The sequence below is a fragment of the Schistocerca piceifrons genome, chromosome 1 (genome assembly GCF_021461385.2).
Source record: "Schistocerca piceifrons isolate TAMUIC-IGC-003096 chromosome 1, iqSchPice1.1, whole genome shotgun sequence".
NCBI classification, from domain to species: Eukaryota; Metazoa; Arthropoda; class Insecta; order Orthoptera; family Acrididae; genus Schistocerca; species Schistocerca piceifrons.
Window position 1 is genome coordinate 44,171,199 of NC_060138.1, and position 15,125 is coordinate 44,186,323.

Sequence of the window (15,125 nt, forward strand, 5' to 3'; positions counted from 1 at the left end):
TATATGTTATAAGAGTGTGTGGAATCTTGATCCATCTCAAGAAACAAGTGTCTAATAATGCTGTACTTCAGGTTTTAATGGTTCTTTAAAACCACTCGTGAAGTTCAGAATGTGACTGACAAAATCTTATGTGTAAGAAATAACATTGTCTGTCAGGAACTCAAGCTATCCGGTATCTAAACAGTAGTCACTGTTACAACCATACATATACTGTTGAGTCTCATCACGACCTATCATGAGCACTCAAGGCAATTTCGCAAAATTCTTCCCAACAATAAATAGAAGACAACATCTCAATAAATGTGACTCTGCACAGGCAAAACTACTTTGTACCAGTATTCAAGTCAGAGATACTTCCAATAAAAATCTCTACATTGTACTCCATTATTAATACAGATTGAGTTGTTCCAGATTAAATGATCAGTCTTTGACCAGCAAAGGCTCTCAACCTAATTTCTCTTTCTTTTGCGTGACCCTTAACCTACCAATTAGTCAAGTCAGATTAATTCTGCACTCCATAAATTAACAGAATATACTGATTGACTGAATGGCACTAATTTTTTTAGTCTGTGTATTCCCTTAATATGACCTGATAATTTCCCCATTAAGTTTGTTAGTTAGTTTGTCAGTTAGTCAGTTTCATGTTCTGTCGATCATTTGTACTTTTAATCATAACGTGAAACAGGTGAATTTACATTCACATTACACAGTCATATGTGAATACAGCTATATGCTGATCATATATATTTTTAAAAAGAGTGTTGTTGCTAGTTAAACAAACTAAAGAGTCAGAAATTCTTTTATGGAATAGAAGAAATTGTCAAGGAGAGACTTTTTCACTTTGTTTTAAAATTTAAATTTGCTGTCTGTCAAACATTTATATCAGTGGTTGAAGTTATCAAAAATTTTTGGGCTGCATTGTGCACCCGTTTTTGTGCTATAGATAACCCTAATGTGGTATAATGAAAGTCATTTCCTTCTGGTATTGTAACTGTGTACATCATTATTCCTTTTGAACAGTAGTCAAACTACTAACTACTTAAACAGATGTCTAAAAAACCAAACATTTGTAAATCAGTAGTTATATCTAAATGTTATTCACCACCTATGGTGACTAATTTCTGCATATTACCAGCCACGCCACTTTGGCATGTTACAGAGCTTCCTCCTTGTACAACCTTATTGGCAATCAGCACTCACTTATACATTGTATTTCTGTCAATTGAAACATATACTGTGCCATACTCAGTCGAGATATTTAATATATTGGTAATTGTGTCTCATAGATGTTACCAGGTACACTATAAGTCATCCTGATCTTAATCAAAACAAACACATAAAACTTAACTGGATAAGATTTAGATGTCATTCTGTACTTATAATAAATCAAAGGCTTTCTTCTACTTGAGAGATAATATGATATCCTTACACTCCATAATAGATCTATTAATTTTTTACCCACCGTTATAGGTTTCATTCTTTGCACAGAAAATTCTCAACAAAAGTTAAATAGCCATCCAGTAACTAACAAGAAAAATATATAAAATCTGTGCTAATACGAATCCAGAGGCCACACACCTTCCTTCCTTAAACAGGCAATATTCTGAATAATCTTTCATTACAATCCACCCTCCGTCTCTTCACCATTACTACTGAATGTATTCATCTCTACCTCCTCCAATTACGTGTACTACTAATTGACACTGCTTATAGCTATGCCCTATTCTGTGTAGAAAATGATAGTTCAACAAAAGTTGAAACAAATTCACAAATACCTTTTAAGTTTTTCTTCTTGTTCTTCTGGTGGTGGTGGTGGTGGTGGTCTTCATTCCAAAGACTGGTTTTATGCAGCTCTCGATGGTACTCTATTCTGTGCAAGCCTCTCCATCTCTGAGTAACTACTGGAACCTACATCCATCTGAATCTGCATACTGTATTCATCTCTTGGTGTCCGTCTATGATTTTTTGCCCTCACGTTTCCCTCCAGTACTAAATTGGCGGTCCCTTGATGCCTCATAATGTGTCCTACCAACCGACCCCTTTTTTTAGTCAAGTTGTGCCACGAATTCCTCTTCTCCCCAATTCTGTTCAGTACCTCCTCATTAGTTATGTGATCTACCCATTTAATCTTCACCATTCTTCTGTAGCACCACATTTCAAAAGATTCTATTCTCTTCTTGCCTAACTGTTTATCGTCCATGTTTCATTTCCATACATAGCTACACTCCATACAAGTACTTTCAGAAAAGACTTCTTGACACTTAAATCTGCACTCAGTGTTAACAAATTTCTCTTCTTCAGAAATGATTGCTTGCCATTGGCAGTATGGATATTATATCTTATCTACTTCAACCGTCATCAGTTATTTTGCTACCCAGATATCAAAACTACAAATTTCTTTTCTTCAGAAACACTTTTCTTGCCATCGCCAGTCTACATTTTACATCTTCTCTATTTCAATTGTCATCTGTTGTTTTGCTACCCAAATAGCAAAACTCATCTACTACTTTAAGTGTCTCATTTCCTAATCTGATTCCCTCAACATCATCTGATTTAATTTGCCATTATCCTCGTTTTACTGTTGTTGATGTTCATCTTATATCCTCCTTTCAAGACACTGTCTACTCCGTTCAACTGTTCTTCCAAGTCCTGTGGTGTCTGTGACAGATTTACCTCAAAGTTTTTATTTCTTCTCTCTGAACTCTAATTACTACTCCAAATTTTTCTTTTGTTTTCTTTACTGCTTGCTCAGTATACAGATTGAATAACATCGGAGATAGGCTGTAACCTTGTCTCACTCCCTTCTCAACCATTGCTTCCCTTTCCTGCCCCTCAACTCTTATAACTGCCATCAAGGTTTCCGTAAAAATTGTAAATAGCCTTCTGCTCCCTGTTTTTTACCCCTGTCACCTTTCGAAATTGAAAAAGAGTATCCCAATCAACATTGTCTAAAGTTTTCTTGAAGTCTACAAATGCTGTGAACGTAGGTTTGCCGTTCCTTAACCTATCTTCTGTGAGAAGTCGTAGGGTTAGTATTGCCTCATGTGTTCCTGTGTTTCTCCAGAATCCAAACTGATCTTCCCGATGTCGATTTCTATCAGTTTTTGCATTTGTCAGTAAAGAATTTGTATTATTATTTTGCAACCATGGCTTATTAAACTGATTGTTTGGTGATTTTCGCACCTGTCAGCACATGCTTTCTTTGGAACTGGTATTATTATATTCTTCTTGAAGTCTGAAGGTATTTAAGTTGACTCATATGCCTTGCTCACCAGATGGAAGAGTTTTGTCATGGCTGCCCCAAGGGAGTAGTCCTAACGGAATGCTGTCTGTTTCCAAGGCCTTGGTTTGACCTGGGTCTTTCAGTGCTCCATCAAATTTTTCATGCAGTATTGTATCTCTCAACTCGTCTTCATCTATGTCCTCTTCCATTTCCATAATATTGCCCTCAAGCACATCTCCCATGTATAGACCCTGTATATAATCCTTCCACCTTTCTGCTTTCTCTTGTGTACTTGGGACTGATTTTCCATCTGAACTATTAATTTTCGTACAGGTGGTTCTCTTTACTCCAAAGATCACTTTAATTTTCATGTAGGCAACGTCTATCATACCTCTAGTGATATATGCTTCTGCATCCTTACATTTCTCCTCTAACCATTCATGCTTAGCTATTTTGCACTTACTGTCGATCTCATTTGTGAGACGTCTGTATTCCCTTTTGTCTGCTTCATTTACTGAATTTTTGTATTTTCTCCTTTCATCAATTAAATGCAATATCTCTTGTATTACCAAAGGATTTCCACTAGCCCTTGTCTTTTTACCTACTTGATCCTCTGCTGCCTTCAGTATTTCATCTTTCAAAGCTATCCATTTTTGATCTACTGTATTATTTTCCCCCGTTCTTGTCAATTGTTCCCTAATGCTCCATCTGAAACTTTCTACAACATCTTGTTTCTTTCATGTTATCCAGGACCCATCTCTTAGATTCATACCTTTTTGCAGTTTGTCCAGTTTTAATCTACAATTCATAACCAATAAATTGTGGTCAGAGTCCACATCTGCCCCTGGGAATGTCTTACAGTTCAGAACCTAGTTCCTAAATCTTTGTATAACCATTATACAATCAATCTGAAACCTTTCACAGTCTCCAAGTCTCTTTCCATGTGTATATAGCCTTCTTTCCTGATTCTTAACGAAGTGTTAGCTTTCATTAAATTACAGTCTCTGTAAAACTGTACCGGGAGCTTCCTTTTTCATTCCTGTCTCCCAGTTCGTATTCACCTACGACTTTTCCTTCTCTTCCTTTTCCTACTATTGAATGTCAGTCCACCTGAACTATTAAATTCTTGTCTCCCTTAACTATCTGAGTAATTTATTTTATCTCATGATACATTTCTTGAATCTCTCTTTCATCTGCGGAGCTGACTGGCATATAAACTTGTACTACTGTGATAGGTGTGGGCATCATGTCTATCTTGGCTCCGATAATGCATTCTCTATGCTGTTCATAATAGCTTACCTACATACTTTTTTTTCATTATTAAACCTACTCATGCATTAGCCCTATTTGACTTTGTATTTATAACCCTGTATTTACTTGACCAGGGGTCCTGTTCCTCCTGCCACTGAACTTGACTAATTCCCACTATATCTAACTTTAACTTATCTATTTCCCTTTTTAAATTTTCTGATGTACCTGCCCCATCAAGAGGTCTGACATTCCACACTCTGATCCATAGAATGCCAGTTTTGTTCCTCCTGATAATGACGACCTCCTGACAAACAAAACTCCCCATCACAACCCCCTCAGATTTAATGATAAGATGGCCCATCAAGAACTGAACACCAATAAAACATGAAAACAGAAAGGAGGTGAACTGAACTGTGAAAAAGAAGCAAAATAAAAAAAAATGAACGATCCAAGCTTAACATGTGCAATATTGAGAGAAACTGAACAGCCATGGCATCATGGTTGAGTGGTCATGATGTGGGACTGTAACCCAGATGAGCCATGTTCAAAACTCCCTCGTGCCATTTATTTGCATTTTATTTATTTATTTATTTATTTTTTCTCACGTCATTATGAACTGTTCGACTGGTCATTGAAATGTTTGTAGTCTTTCTGTAGCCTTGGCAGCTGTCATACTATACATGGGTTATAGAATATGTCTCATGTGGTAAGAATACATTACCATTGCAAGCAAATGTTAACGAATAGTGAGAGCAGGCAAGTTACCACATAGATAACTCACAGAAATGAAAACAATAAATAAACAGGTCTGAACTATGTTACAACAAAGAACCCGTGTAATTGTGAAACTGTTGTGTTCATTTGTTGCAGCCTATGTGACAGACTATTATGTTTTCATCATTTCCTTGGGAATGATCACTTTCATACAAACACTAAATCGGGCAGGGAGCCATATCTTATCCACTTAGCAGGGGTACAGATTAGGTGCATTGATAAGAGATCCCTATCATATGACACATGTCCTGTGGCTAATGCCCTGTATGACACATCAGACGTGTTTTCCAGTGGAGGATTCGGTTGACTTGTTGTCTTGTCATAAAGTTTTCGCTGCTAATAGAGTAGTTGTGCAGAATCAAGTGTCACTGTAGGACTGAACCTTACAGCTCACTGTTGCAAATGCCACAGAGACAAATTTGAGTAAATCGCAAAAAAAAAAAAAAAGGACCCGCCCACTTGGCAGTCTAATACTGTGACCACTTATCCAGGACATCTCTGATCTTTGTTGCTGATCTATATTGCAATTCTTGTCCTTGGATTGTTCACAGTTCAGTACACACTCTTCCTGTTTTCATGCTTGATCTGTGTTTGGTTTTTGACGGGGCTGTCCACTGGGCCCTCTTACCACTAAATCTGACAGGGTGCGATGGCGAGTTTTGCTTGTGAGTGGTCCCCACCCAGAGATTCGAATGGGGGACTATTTTACCTCTGGAATATTTTACCCAGGAAGCTGCCATCATCATTTAACCATACAGTAGAGCCACGTGTCCTTGGGAAAAATTAAGGCTGTAGTTTCCCCTTGCATTCAGCCGTTCACAGTACCAGCACAGCAAAGCTGTCTTGCTTGATGTTACAAGGCCAGTTCAGTCAATCATCCAGACTGTTGCCCCTGCAACTACTGAAAAGGCTGTTGCCCCTCTTCAGGAACCATATGTTTGTCTGCCCTGTGAACAGACACCCTTCCTTAATTTTCAGTGTGATGCCTTGCCCTTTTTTTTCCTCCAGGTACAGTTGTACAATTTCAGCCTTAGGCCATTTTCACGTATTTTATGGATGATTTTTAGTAGTAAATTACACCGTGTGTGTCATTGCTCGTGTGACTCCAGGTTATGGTCGTAAAATAAATCCGAGATGTTTTATGGTATTTTAGGAGCACATTACTTTTGAGCAAAGCTTTGCAACAACTACTTGAAAATAATGTGCTCCTAAAATAGTGTAAAACATCTCTGATTTATTTTATGAGCATAGCATGGAGTCATAGGAGCAACAACATACATGGCATAGTTTACTTCTGAAAAATCATCCATAAAATACTTGAAACTGGCCTAAGGCTGAAATTGTACAATAGTACATAAATAAAGAGAATGGCAGCTGAAAGAGTCACGAAATCTTTCAAAAAAGATACCCCTCCATTTTGGTTGCACCTATGGTATAGCTATGTGCATCGCTGAGGCATGCAAGACTTCCCACCAATGACAAGGTCCATGATTCATTGGAGGGGGTGGAGGGGGGGGGGGAAGGGGGGGGTGGGACATTTTAAGTATACAAAACTAACTGATGAAACAAATAGCTATGAGCACTCTATCTTGTTGTACCCATGACTTTGATAAGTATATCTAGCAACATTGCAGATACACCTATCAAACCATCACCAAATTTAATGCATCTTGTAGGCATGAGGCCTCCTTCCTTCTACCTCAAACTTCTTTCTAACTCTCTTCCTTTTTGTCGTTGAAGCCGAACTTATCCTTCTTTTCTTACAATTACAGAACCACGTAGCTGTAAACAATCTGTATCATCTAATTCTTTCACTCTAAGAGCTACAGATTCTTGAACAACGTTCTTTATTGTTGTAACTTTTCTGTCATAAGAATTTGGGTTCTATCTCTACTTGAGCCCCTGACATGGTTTTAATGCTCATGTTCTTGTTCATCTGAAACAACTCATTCGATGTTCCACTTTTCATCACGTTCTCTCTTACTGGTTCCGAGTTGCATGTAGGTCAATACAGTAAATAGAGTATATATTTAATTTGCTGTTTTTCACGGCATTTATGTCACCTGTAAAGGAAAAAAAAAACATAGTGTCTCATAATGTGACTGATGAAACATACACAAGCAGAAGCAAGGCATCAAAGATGGAATATTGGGGCCCTACATGCATAATTACTTCTGAAACAAATGGTAACTGATAATTAAGAGTTATTCCTATCAACATTTTTTTCCTGTTGCAAAGATATGATTTGATTCTTATCTTGCATAACTTCAGCTGCTTTCTATGTTTTATGAGGCTGGTTAAATAAAAATGCTGTATGCAGTGGAATTAAAGAAAATAGAACTAATTATTTTTAGAATTGAGTTACATTTGTGGTTCATTTATGGAATTTTGAAATATTTTGCACTTCAAATGAAAGTGATAAGCCAAAATTACATGGGCTCTGTGAAATATCATGTGAAATAAATTGTGTGCTAAATATAACGTTGGTTTTTACAGGTACCATTTACAAGCATTTCGTCATTTATATGTACTGGCTGTAGAACCACGGTTGCTGATGCCTCGAGATATTGACCAAGGCACCTTGTGCTATGCACATGTGAATGTTGTTTACCTGGACACCATCCACTACCAAGGGCAAAGTGTTCGATTAAGAGCACCATGCATGTTACCAGAACTAAGTTTATTGAAAGAGGTATGTGGGGCAAATAGTTTTATTTTCAGTTCGTTAGCTATAGAGAACATTTCAAATCTGACTGCCTTGTATAGTAGAAATTAGGTTAGATGTACTTGTAGAATAGCAAGATTGATGATTTGAGAGACCTTACTAAGGACCTCTAACCAGAACAAAAAATGAAAAAGAAAGTTAATGTATGTTTTTTGTTGCACTGGATTTTGAGTAAGAATTATTAACTTACGATGTCCACTTGTTATAGGTCCGAGTGGAAGATGATCGCTATTGGTCTGTGACTTTTCATAGGGACAAGAACTGGGATAATTTAAGGTAGATATTTATTTATTGTATAATAGACTTGAAATACAGTTGTGTAATTAATCTTCCACTACCCCTTCTACCACACTATATAACTTAAATGTATCAAAATGTCTTGCTTTTTGGGCTGTTAAACAGGTTTATTCTAAGCTCCTTAAAGAATACATTCTTAGTGCAAAATAACTGTAAATAAACATAGTGTTGCATTTATTACACAGAAAAAGGTGCAAAAGTCATGCAGTGTAGTACATGGTGACACGCGGGAGACGGACGGTTTTGAACTGCGTAATACTGAGGGCACAGTGGTGGGAGGTGGTCGTGGTGGGGTTAGTTCTGATCCACACAAGACGCCATTTAATTTACTCAGTCACTATGGAGCAGTGGGACTTGCAACATCGAGTGTTTGTCTATGACAGTTTCGTGAAAAGTGGTGAGTCTATTATTGCTACGCAGCGATTGTTTCGTGCGCAGTTTAATGTCGGTCGACATAGAGCTGTTCCAAGCCGTAACACAATCCTCAGATGGATGGAAAACTTCAGATCAACTGGAAACATAGTGGATAAGAAGCATCCTGTCCCGAGACGCAGAGTAACAACACCAGAAAATGTTGAAAGGGTAAGGCAAGCGGCAGTCAAAAGACCAGGACGGTCAGCTAGACATCATGCTAGTGAGTTACGAATCAATCTTGAATCGGTTAGACGAATTTTGCATAAAGAATTAAAATTCTATCCCTACAAAATGCTCGTTGTTGTCCAACAACTTACCGAGCGAGGTGGCGCAGTGGTTAGACACTGGACTCACATTCGGGAGGACGACGGTTCACCCAGTGTCCGGCCATCCTGATTTAGGTTTTCCGTGATTTCCCTAAATCGCTCCAGGCAAATGCCGGGATGGTTCCTTTGAAAGGGCACGGCCGACTTCCTTCCCCATCCTTCCCTAACCTGATGAGACCGATGACCTCGCTGTCTGGTCTCCTGCCCCAAACAACCCAACCCCAACCCAACCCCTCCAACAACTTAAGGAAACTGATTTTGCTGTATTAGAAGACTTCACTTACAGAAAGCAAGTTATTTTGGGATCGAATGAAAATGAAATTTCATTGTTGAGCGATGAAGCTCATTTTCATTTAAACGAGACCATGAATAAGCAAAACCTACATTACTGGGCTCCAGAGCATGCACACCTTATCCACCAGCGTCCTCTACACTCAGAAAAAGTAACAGTCTGGTGTGCTCTTGGCTCTGTTGGCATTATTGGACCTTATTTTTTTTTTTTTTTTAAGAGAATGGGGCCACAGTTACTTTTAATTCAGTTCATTACATTCATATGCGTTTGGTTCCAGCAGGATGGGGCAACATTGCACACCGCAAACACTTCATTGACAGTTCTTAGATGCATGTATCCTGGCCGTATTATCTCACATTTTGGCAATGTTCCTTGGCCTCCCAGGTCTCCCAACTTGTCTGTATGTGACTCTTTTCTGTGGGGTACCTTAAGAACTGTGTCTACAACCACAAACTACGAAATTTGGACGAGTTTACAAATGCAATCATTCAAGAAATTGCTGCCAGCCCTGCAGAGATTTTAGTCCATGTGATGGAGGATTTTGAGAAGAGACTTGCGTCCTGTATTCGAAATGATGGACATCACCTTGGTGACATTACTTTTCACAAATTACTTTGTTAACTAAAATGGCAAATAATGAGCTTTGATTTTGGGTAAATAAACATGCATTAATTTTAAAGTTGTATGAGTATTATTTCATTAAAAACCGTCCATCTCCTGTGTGTCACTGTGTACATCTTACTTGCAATTGGCAATCTACAACTCCCTAACTAAACACATTTTCAAGTGAAGGTCTTACAAATATACATATAAAAATATAACCCACAGTCATTATCATTAAATGGAAGGAAGTGAGTTTGAAAGCTACCTTCAGGAACATTTTTTAAATGCACTATCACATTTCAAGTCTTTTGGTCCCATTTATAGGTGTGGCAAATTCTCAGTGTCAGGTAATTTTTGTTCTTACATTAATGTTGTACAAACATAAACCAGTGTATACAATAAATAGTTAATTAGGGGATGAACAAACAAAAGCAGTATACTAAACACTCTACTTCATTTAGTGGCATTTTCTATATTCTGTTACACATCTTGCTCAATCGGTCACCACAATACAGTCCACAAAAGACAAATATACAAGTTTGGTGAAGTGTACACAGAATCATGTCAAAGATATATAAATTATTCAGACGTTGGCTATTTTCAGCAAAAATACAGTTTAAACATGCAGAGCATAGTGTATTTACTTATCCAGTCAACCTAAGAAACTATTAACATACCAATGCAGATGATGCTACTGCAAGTAAGAGATTAGACTATATGTCTGTAAAACTGCAGGACAAATTACAGCTTTCTTATGTCATACGCCTGTTTGAATAATTTCAGGTAAATTTCAATTTCTTCTAGCAAATCTTTTTTTTACCTTGCAGGAATAATTTATTTTCCCTTCTATACTCCCAAGGGGAATAGGTGCCTAAGTGGTGTGCTAGTTAAGAAAAATGACAATAAATGCCGGGGTGTGCTGGAAGATATGTGTGGGATGGTTCTAACATACTAACCTATAAGCTGACAACTACAGTAAAATTCAGTGAGCTAATACCTCTTAATCAAGGAGGGTACTCGCTCATGGTGGAGATTCTGGGTTGGGTGGACCATGACTGGCTTACAGCCTTTGTTTGATGTTATCTGGCGGCACAGGAAAACCTACTTCAATGGCACGCTTGGCGACAAAGGGGCACTAAAATGGCCTGGTATGGAATAGAACTAAATCCGTCTGGTTTCCTGGCACGCACTGCACTGCACTGCACTTTTTGTGCTACTCTGCATGCAGTACTCCAATTGCTGATACTGGGAGGATGAACCAGGTGTCCACATCATGCTTTGATCCAGTAGTACTCATCTTGTTAAATGAACTGCAACAGTACACTGACACCGAGTGCGGAATAAGAATCCTGCGGTTCGTGCACACCCCGGCAAAATGTGGCAGACGAAGACGCGAGCCACATGGTGTTGCATGGCACGAGTGAGCTGCTGAGAGCACGGCAGGGGTTGTTGCCTCATCGGAGCAAAACAAGAGACTGCTCGAGTGATAGTTCCGTGTGCCTTGTATCTGGCAAGTGTGGATGTCTAAATTCTCCCTCCGGTAAAGCTGACCAGCGAGAGTGTTGGGGGGCTGGTTTCTGGTCTACACAGTCCCCTTCTCTGCTGCTACAGATGGAGGCAATGGAAGGAGTCGCTACACAGTTCCCCCCTTTCGAGAGAAAAACAAAGGTGTCAACCACACTGAGCGGTGTTTGAAGCTGACTGACAGTGCTTGCTGGGGGGCATGCATGAGTTGGTACTGCTGTGCTCATGTTCGCGCTGTGGTTTCCGATGAGAGGATGGGCATGGGCAGCTCCTACACATGGCGCTGGTAGCGTGTGAAGTAGCATCACTGCTCCAATGGTGCAGATGCTAGTGGCGATGGTGACGACACTGTGTTGAGAGTGGCGGGCACATTTGGGGCAGGGTGCTGCTGATGTTGGCTGGAGGCTGCGGAAAGGGTAGTGTGGTAATGACATCATGGTCCCAGGTACTGAGGGGTGTTACTCTTGTATTCGGTTAGTGGTAGACCAGAGACAGTGTCAGCTGGTGGTTTGGACATGCCATCGTGGGGCGGTGTCGACAGTGGTACATCAGGGACAGCAGAAGGTGTTGGCATGTGTTATATTGAGTACGGTGTTGATGGTGTTGTGGCTGCATCTGGTGGTAAGTGGGGTAACTCCACCTCGATGGTGCTGTGCTCATTGGCTGGAGGGGCCTCTACGACTTACGCCGGCTTGAGCCTGTCCGCGGAGATGGATGCTGTGACCGCAATCAGATGAATGGAGAACGTTTTGTCCCCAAGGAGTGGAGTGGGCCTGAATACTGAGAGTGGAGCAACAGTTGGTAAGCATCAACCTGAAGCATGACGTGTGCATGCTGTGAGATCATGGTGGATGAAGGTATGGTGCTCACTAGGATGTTGTGGAGGTGGTGTTCATAGTTGAGCCACGTAGCCTTGGAACTGCTACACGAAATGTGGGATGCTGTCAGGAGGGAGTGGGGTCACTTCCAAAAATCCGCCAGTAATGGCAGGTGGCTGTCTGTATACTAGCTCAGCAGCAGAAGTTCCCAGGTTGGTTTTGTGTGATCTGCAGACCTAAAAGTTCCAGGGTTAGGGCAGAGGACCATTCAGAAGAATAACATGTGAGGGCAGTTTTAAGTGTGCAGTGGAACTGCTCCATCATGCTGTTAGCTGCAGCGTGGAGCTGGTGGTATGATGGAAATTGGAGCCGCAGTGGCTATCTGAGATCAGAAGAGGGCAGAGGTGAACTGGCACCCGCGGTCTGTAGTGATGTTGGCAACTGAAGTGGGACATCTAGGTCTGAACAAAGGCTGCAGCCAAAGTTTTGGCCGAAATGTCTAGGATAGGTGTGGTCTCCATCTAGTGAGTAAATCTGTTAGTAATTGTCAGCAGATATTGATATCCAATGGAGGAGGGTAGTAGACAGACAATCTCGAGGTGAATGTGCGTGAACCGGTGTTGTGTAGGGCAAAAGGCAACCACAGGGGAGGCAGTGTGCCATCTGACCCTGGTGCACTGGTGTGGAACACAGAACTGGGCACGGGATAAGAATCATGTGGTTCGCACATACCCTGTCGAAATGCGGCAGATGACGTTGCGAACCATGTGGTGTTGCATGGCCAAGCTGCAGAGAACACAGCTTGTGGTGTTGCCTCGTTGGAGCGTAACAAGAGACTCATAGAGTGATGGTTTGCTGCGCCTCCTATCCAGAAAGCTCGGCCGTCATAAGTTCTCCCTCTGGCAGAAGTTTCCAGCGAGAGTGTTGGGAGACTGGTTTCTGGTCTATGCAGCCCACCCTCTGCTGCAACAGATGGAGGTGATGGAAGGAGTCACCAAAACCGTTAACTGTATTATGAATGATGGTTTGGCTCTTTTCTATGGCATGCATTTTGTATAGTGTGTGTATGGGTATCAGAATAGTGTGCTTTGAAAGCATATTCTCTCTAGAGCAGTTGTGGGACTAGCTCAACATGTGTCTACTATTGAAATAAGACCAGTATTCACAAGATACTTTCGTCCATCAGTCTATACATGTGTCTTTCTCAGAACCTCTCCGCAGTACGATAAGCATACGTTTTTCTTTACATTTATTTTATCAGTTTTTCAGGGGGTGGGGGAAGTGTTCAGTTATGTAAAGTGTTTATGTATGATTTTCATTTGAAGAGAGTTTACTTCCGTTTGAGTCTTTGCATTATTTGTTGATATCTCGTAGCCTTCATTTATTGTTTTAAATCTTCTTAAGGGAAGCTCTCTTAGATGGAAACCTCTTTATGTGAACTGGTGTGCATAGAGTCAGTGGCAGTGATCCTGTATGGTGACTGTATTTATTAATAGGTGGCTGTGCTATGAGTTGTCGTGTTGTTATATCTTTTTCTCCTGCTCTCAACTGAAATTAATTTAATATGAAAGCTATCTTTTTTGTGTTACAGTGCTTTTACTTTATGGGCCTTGTGGCGAGAGTTTTGTGAGTGGACTGAATTCTTATGTTTGTTCTGCTACAAACATATGGATTGCATATGGCCTTTCCTATCACAGATGTAACACTGAGGTTGTCAGGAGGAACAGTCTTGGTGTTTACGCCATGTTTAACAATGAGGGCAAGACTTAATTCTGTTTGCCCATGTATCTGCCTATGTAGTGAACTGCGTACGCGGCGTTTACTTGGCTTGGCTAGCGCAAGCCACCGGTGCGGAATGGGGTGATCACGACTAAGGGATGCAATCCGACAAGTAGCTGGCTGCTCACACGTATGAGCCAACAAGGCACTGGAACCATACTGATCTAGTCTTTGCATTACCTGCTGAAATGATGGGTCGGACTGTTTCAAAATTTGTTCTCTAATTATGACATCAGGCACATGGTACACGACGGCATCACACAACATTACAGCTAAATATAAAGAACTGCAAGCACATTTGAATTTGTATTTCCGTGTCATACCCTGCAAATCTGTTGCCCACTTGCGATAAGTTTGTTCTGACCATTTTTTGCAATTGAATAATTGGTACCTAGCTGCTACCACATTCACTTATTGGTCATAATAGTTAGTTAACAAAGTGATTACTTGTTCGTATGACAGTTACTCGGAGTGGCATTAGGATGTAACTCCTGGATAAATCTGAACACTGCATTTCCTACCATTGATACTAGATAAGGAAGTTTCACAGTACCTGGTACATTGTGGGCAATGACATGCACCTCAAACCATGAGTGCCACTGGAGCCATTCCTCTTCCTGTTCACAAAACTGTCGAAAAGGTGGTATAGCAGTTGTGGTAGGCGGTGCTTGTTCTGTCGGGCGCGTAGCATTGACTAGTAGCTGCTGTACTGTGTTGAGCAGTGTAGAGATCTGGTTCATCCAAAACTGAAATAACTGCATTAACTGCATTTAACACTTGCAGCTGCAGCACCTGAGCAGGGGGCGTGACAGGTGGAGGGGTTAATATTGGAAGACACAAATGCAAAAAACATACAAGGCAAGTATTCTAAATAATGACAAAATCAAAGAAATGTTCTGCAATGCCCACCTGGAAACACTAATTAGCAAAAACGTCAAAATACTGGTGAATCAAAGCGAGCGCCCCTGCGAAATAAAGAAAAGAGAATTAAGGCACCTGCAAAATTATGGACGTGGCCATTGGCATGTAGTTCAGTTGATGACTCGTCGCCAGTTGTGGGGTCTTGGCCATTCGTCTCTAATAGGGTACTGAGTGAGGT

General features: G+C 40.4%; 1 protein-coding gene across 1 annotated transcript in view; it reads left to right on the forward strand.

Annotated features, from left to right (window-relative positions):
• LOC124797781 (anaphase-promoting complex subunit 1) overlaps window positions 1–15,125 on the forward strand; it is a 349,586-nt gene that overhangs the window by 272,214 nt on the left and 62,247 nt on the right. Inside the window, exons 29-30 of the mRNA XM_047260813.1 lie at window positions 7,745–7,940; window positions 8,182–8,249. Coding sequence (XP_047116769.1) covers window positions 7,745–7,940; window positions 8,182–8,249 — 264 coding nt within the window. The remainder of the gene's footprint in view (window positions 1–7,744; window positions 7,941–8,181; window positions 8,250–15,125) is intronic.